The sequence below is a fragment of the Lynx rufus genome, unplaced genomic scaffold (assembly GCF_022079265.1).
Source record: "Lynx rufus isolate CCGP_SWC_20201006 ecotype Redwood Valley unplaced genomic scaffold, mLynRuf1.p SCAF_1, whole genome shotgun sequence".
In the NCBI taxonomy this organism is placed as follows: domain Eukaryota; kingdom Metazoa; phylum Chordata; class Mammalia; order Carnivora; family Felidae; genus Lynx; species Lynx rufus.
In genome coordinates, this window is record NW_025814823.1 from 82,115,062 (window position 1) to 82,121,061 (window position 6,000).

The 6,000-nt window shown below is 56.2% G+C and overlaps 1 protein-coding gene across 2 annotated transcripts in view; it reads left to right on the forward strand.

Annotated features, from left to right (window-relative positions):
- ATP11A (ATPase phospholipid transporting 11A) overlaps window positions 1-4,327 on the forward strand; it is a 117,802-nt gene extending 113,475 nt beyond the window's left edge. Inside the window, exons 29-30 of one of the 2 annotated variants that reach the window (XM_047081826.1) lie at window positions 3,147-3,249; window positions 4,242-4,327. In XM_047081826.1, the coding sequence (XP_046937782.1) occupies window positions 3,147-3,239 (93 nt within the window). In that variant the 3' untranslated portion in view covers window positions 3,240-3,249; window positions 4,242-4,327. The remainder of the gene's footprint in view (window positions 1-3,146; window positions 3,250-4,241) is intronic. The other variant, XM_047081831.1, reaches the window with a different exon arrangement.
- The last annotated feature ends 1,673 nt before the right edge of the window (window positions 4,328-6,000 follow it).

Here is a 6,000-nt window from a genome sequence, read left to right on the forward strand (position 1 = left end):
GGTAAAACTGCATTAGTTTTAGGGATAGTGAATGTGGCCCAAAACTTGAGCATTTATATTGGGAAGTTCTGGTGATTTCTAGGCTCACTTATTTTCCCCAACCTCAAATTGAGGCCAACAGGCTGAATTGTGGGTTCAGGAAAGAAGCGACGTATGCAGAATGCCCCATCAGCACATGTCACTCAGAGCTTCTCAAAACCACTGTGGCCTGCTCAGGAAGCATGCCCCTACCCCTGTGATCGCAGGGAGGGCACGCCCCCATCCCCCCACCCTATGACCTCAGGGAAGGCATGTCTCCCATCCCCTACCCTGTGACCTCAGGGAGGGCACCCCCCCGCCCGTCCGCCCACCTGATTTTGCCTCTGGAGGTGCAGAGCCCCTGTGAGGAGAAGGGAGATCCTGCTGGTTGTGCAGAAGCCCAGGCAGGGCGGTTCCTGCAGGGCTCACGTCTCCCCTGCTGAGCACAGGTGGTTGTGCAGGTGAAGGTGGGGGGATGTGCAGGTAGGAGGCTGATTCGCACACTTCAGGCCCAGGCCCCGGCCCCGGTGGGGTTGGCGAGCTTTCTTAGAAAGAAGTCTTGCGCCAATTTAAGACGTTGAGCCCAGCGCCCCGGCTCCTGGTGATTCCCTCCTTTGTGAGTGTTTGTCGACTCAGCACTGGCAGCACTCAGGAGTGAGTGGGTGTTTGTGAACGACTTCACCCTGAGCCCCGTGGCATGGCCGCCCTTAACCGTGAGGATGGCAGGGCAGCGGGAAAGGGAGGCCTCTGCCCGGCTGGGTCTGGTCTGGGCAAGGGAACGCTTGTGGTTTGCTTGGAGGTGGCCGATTAACCGGGCTCAACCGCCTTAACTTGTTTCTCTTTTCCCTTCCTCCTGCCCTTTGTCTCCAACCTGTCTGCCTCAATAACCACCCCCACCCTGTCTCGCTGCGCACGGCCCCCCGGCCCCTGTGGGACTGCAGACTGAGAATCAGTGCCTTTCTGTCGAGCAGTCCACCGTCTTTATGCTCTCTCAGACCTCCAGCAGTCTGAGTTTCTAACGGAACAAGGTGATGCTTTTCTGTCATTCGGCATGGTGGGGTTACAGTCGCAGGAAGCAGAGGGCTGACCTTCCTGAGAGCCGTGCGCACACCCCCTCTGGGGAGTGTCCGGTCCCATGGCGGGAAGCCCTGGGGTGACCTGTGTCTTGAGATGCAGAGAGGGCTGTGTTCTCTCCATGCCAGGAACTCACCTGTGTGTCTCTCTGGGTGTCCATTTGAAGTACCAGGTCCCCTGCCAAGGTGCGGCCACGTCCTTCCTGCGGGCATAGGGCTGCACCACCTTACACTGGCCACCGGGTGGGACTGGCTCCCAAGTCACAGGAGCCCAGGTGGGCAAAGTCACCTCAGCACCACCGGTCTCTCCTCAGCCCGTGGCGGATGGAGGGCAAGGCCTCCTCACTCACAACCCCCTCTGTGGACCTATTCTGTGTACAGGGAAACTGAGGCCACCACATTAGAGTGTGCTCAGGACCCACAGAGTATTGCAGAAAAGACCAGACTCGGGCTGAGCCACTCAGACTGTGGACTGTGTGTTGGGTCAAGTGTTTCTCCAAATTGCCTTTTAGTTTATTTTTAAAAATCTGATTATTTTTAGACAAAGCCCTCTACTTTGCTGTAAACGGCGGTAGTGGCTTATTTCGCTGCTTACACAGAAGTTTTCTGTGGCAGGCACCCAGGGTCACAGCCTGTTGCAGAGCCAAGATTTTAGGCACAAAGTGTTGTCCAGAGATGGCTTTCAGTCTGTTTTTCAGCAGTTTATTCATGTAGCTGAATACCACGTTGACGTATGCCTCAAAATTAGTGATGCTTGCATCACTGTCTCCCAAGGCAGCTTATTCGTAGGAAAATACCTTTAATAATGTTTGATTCTATACAGTTGAAACACTTTTTTAACTCACAGGATGGTACATTTTTTTAAATTTTAGTAATTATCAGCAATCAAAATTTTTCTGTTAAAGTGCCATCAGAATTTGCTAGAATGAATTACCTAATTTCATCTCACTGTCAACCAACTTACTTAAAAACATCTAGAATGCAATTATTAGGAACACCTTAAGTCACAGGATGTGCTTGTGAAATTGATTAAATCCTGTCAACTCTGGGCTAAAAATCTATACTTTCACTACGGAGGCGGTTTGTTAAGACTCCCATCTTGGAAGCCTGCCTCTAGCCGCTGGAGAAGGTTGGTGCTGGGCTCCCTGCAGTGTACTCGGCCACACGGGGTGGCCTGCGGGTGTAGCCACACCACGGAGTGCCTGGCACACACACGGGTGGATATGCCTGTGCTTCTGGGAAGCCACCCGACGCCTGCAAAACTTTGGAGGAACAGAGCCTAGACCGGTCCTCACTTCAAATGGACAGTTGTTTCCTTCTATCTGTTCTGATACAAAGAAAAACCTCACAGGGGCCAGGTTTCCAGTGTAGACCAATGTGACCCATATATGTGTATTTCTGTCTGCATTTAGCTGTATTCTCTATACAATCCCACCTGTGCAAAGGGCAGCGACCGCACCTCTCTCCCCAGAAGACCTTGTACTTCCCGTACTCACGTCTCAGACCCTGTACCTGTCCACCTCTTAACGATTCTCTTCTCCCGACCACTGAGAAACTAATACAGTGTAACTAGAAAGCCGGCGCCGGGAGGCCTGGCCCGTCGACCTGCGGTGCTGTGACTCCAGAACCCTTCGGGGGTCTAGCCTCAGGCCGGGACTTCTGCGCTCCTGGAGTTGGGGCCAAGGGGCAGGGGACCAGGGTGTGGTACCTCCCCTTTGGAGCGAGTGCGGCCAGTCTGGGTCCTCTAGCCGGGGCTCCCCCACGGGCCCTCGGCCGCCCCGGCCCTCGGGCTCCATCTGGTGAAGGGCGCCATCAAGAAGACCCGCTCCTTCCCCGACGGTGCCCATGTCGAGAGCCCGTGCCCGCCCCACGGCCCCAGCCCGCACAGACTTCCGCGGCCAACCACATGCCCTTTGGGCACAGAGGGGCCCGGTCCAGCGGTGCCCCCTGGCAGAGCAAACCCCACGTCGGCCACGAGGCCAGACTGTGCTCACGGACAGGAGGCGCTTCTGGGGCCGGGCGCAGCCCCTCTCAGTATGTTTCCTCGCCTTTCAGCAGAGCACGAAACTCAAAGCATCGGTCACTGCCACGCCCAACACAGACCGGCCACTTCTGAAGGACCTCTTACCACGGCCGAGGCGCCACTAGCCAAGGATAGGTAACAGTGTCCGCCACGCCGCCCGGCGGGCCTCCCGGGTGTGCTGTGGTCCTTCCAGACGGTTTGTTCTTCCTCCAAAGTTTTGCTGTGCTGTGCCATTTTTGATAACAGGGGTTCATGGTGAAAAAAAAAACCCCTGCTTTTTATGCACACGTGTGTGTTTCTATCCCAGGTAAGTGACGTGCCTGAGAGTGGCCGGGCCACACACGGCCGTGCACTGTGCCCACACACACGTGTGCCGTGGCCCGTGTTGTCCCACGTGTGTTTATGAGCTGCTACTCCCCCAATGTGTTCAGGGTTCATTTTGCCAGAACAAAGCCTGTTCTGCGGACTTCGTTGTGGAAACAGCTTCACCTGAAAGGTCTATCAGGAAAGAGTGTATTTTGACAAAAAAGGGGAATGTTGCATGATTTGCATTGAACGCCGGCCCAGACAGATGTCTGGCGCAGGCCTTCTGCTGTCCACAGGCTGACGCGTGGAGCCACATCTGCCCCTGAGAGGCACAGACTTGCAGCCACGCACAAAGAGCACTCTGAGTTAGGTTTTTGAAGTGTGACAGGCACATCTGCCTGGGGACGGTTTTCCTTTAAGACCGATTTCTCCTTGACTGCTCCCCCACTCCCCACTGCCCGGTAAACCTCAGGACGTCTAGGCCAGGCCACAGGGTCCCGTGAGCTGTCAGAATCTGCACAGACTGTGTTTTCGTGCGTGGAGGTGACCGTGGACCCCGGTCTCAGTCCCTCCGGCCTCTGGAAGAGGCTTTGCATGTTGACATGCATCATCATTGCCAGACGGTGGAGCCAAGCGGGGGAGCCATTTGTAGCCAGAATACGGTCACCACGCTGGCTTGGTGCCCTAGTTCAGATGGGTCACATGTGCCCACTCCCCCACCGCATCTGGAACGGGAGCCCCCACAGGCAGCATCAGCGCAGGTTGGGTGGGGTTCCTGTGGGGGTCCTGGGACTGACACTGTCTTTCCTGTTCTCCAACAGAGCACACGCGTGCACGGCCAGAGCCGCCTCCCGGAACTCACCCTCCTGGCCTGTCGGCGGAGCTCCAGCCCCTGGGCCACGTGGCCAGGCCCACACGCAAAACAGGAGCCACTGTCGTGGCCTCCCCTCTCCAGTCTCCTGCACAGCCATTCTGTCCCTGTGCCCCATGGGGGGACCACTGGCGGACAGGCCATCAGTCCAGACCTCTGAGAGCCACACATGTGAGCCTCTCCCCACCCTAAAGGAGGGACCAGGGCAGCGGGACTTGTCTGGAGCTTGTGGCCAGCACGTCACCTCTCCTGGCTCTGGTGGCCTCACACTGCCTCCGACGGGCATTCAGTTGTGTTGGGAAGAAGGGCCCCAGGGCCTGCTGTGTCCCCACTGCATGGGGCCTCCAGCCTCAGACACCTCCGGAGAAGGACACCTGTGTGGACGTGCACCGTGGACGTGGAGCGCAAGTGGCCACCCCACTGGCCGTGCTGAGCACGGGGGGCCTGTCCTCACCATGGGACAGGCTGGCCTTGCCTCTGTGCCTCCTTGTCCACAACCCTCTGGTCCTCATGCTTCTAGAACTGGCTGGACCAGCCCCTCGAGCCACATGTTCCCACGGCCTGTCAGCGTCATGGCCTGTGCCCTGCTTCTGTCCAAACCCACCACAGGGTGGGGCTGGCCTTCAGGGTCCTGTCTGGTGTGGAGTTTGTTTCTTCGAGGGGGTGCTAGCGTCCCCCGTGTGTTGCAGGGTGTCTTTGAGTCTTTCCTGTCTGCTTGCTGCCCCATGGAGAAAACAGAGTATCGCGTGTGAAGAATGAGTAATACCGTCCGTGTGAGCCTTCCCAGTACAAGCTCTGAGATAGTTATCCTCACGCCCCCAAGAATAGAGCCTCCCCATGTTCTCTTGTTGGGAGAAGTCTCCCCCACTTGTTCTAGGGGCAGACCACAGGCTGTGATGGTCAGACCCCTCCATATCCTCACTCAGAGGTGCCCTCCGGGGGCCGCATCCATCTTCCAAGATCCATTTCTGGCCCACACTGGTCTGATGGTGAGTCAGCCTCTGAACCCCGAAAAGCAATATTGCCATCCCAGACTGCTGCCCACACTCAAGACCTTGACCAAACATTGTGTTTTCTGTTAGATGCCCGCTTTGTTGTCGTCTGTGCTGCCCAGGGCATTAGTTGGGGTGGCAGAGCCATCAGAAGGCTGGTGTGCTGACAGTCCCTGGCACTTCTCTGCACCAGTAATTGTTTCTAGAAATAACCTCTTTGACATAGCCTTAATGGTCCGGAAGGAAACTGAGATTTCAGTCTGAGATTCAAGTTCACATGTTGAAACTGATGCCTTTTAAGAAAAGCATCACCCAGAAGCTAAAGTACAAGCAGGCACCTTGCCCACTGCGGATCCCGTGCTGTGGAACCGGGGACGTCGGTGTGAGCCCGGCGTCTACTTCGGAGATGCGGGATTTCAGGTGTTTTTGGAAGTTCAGGTTTCATAATTTGATTGTATAATGTTTCGCCTATAAAATATTTATTTGAACTAGGGGGTTAATTCAATGCGTACACACAGTGGTTGGGATAAGTTCAAGTGAAGTGGAAACACCATACCAAAGACCAGGAGACAGAACAAAGAGTAAGAGAGGGTCTCCGCCATGAGAGTCCTCGCCACGCCCTCCGCTCCGCCCTCCCCACGCCCTCTCCGCTCTGACCTCTCACGCCCTCCCTGCACCGCTGTCCCTGGTCACGCCCTCTGCCCTCGTCACGCCCTC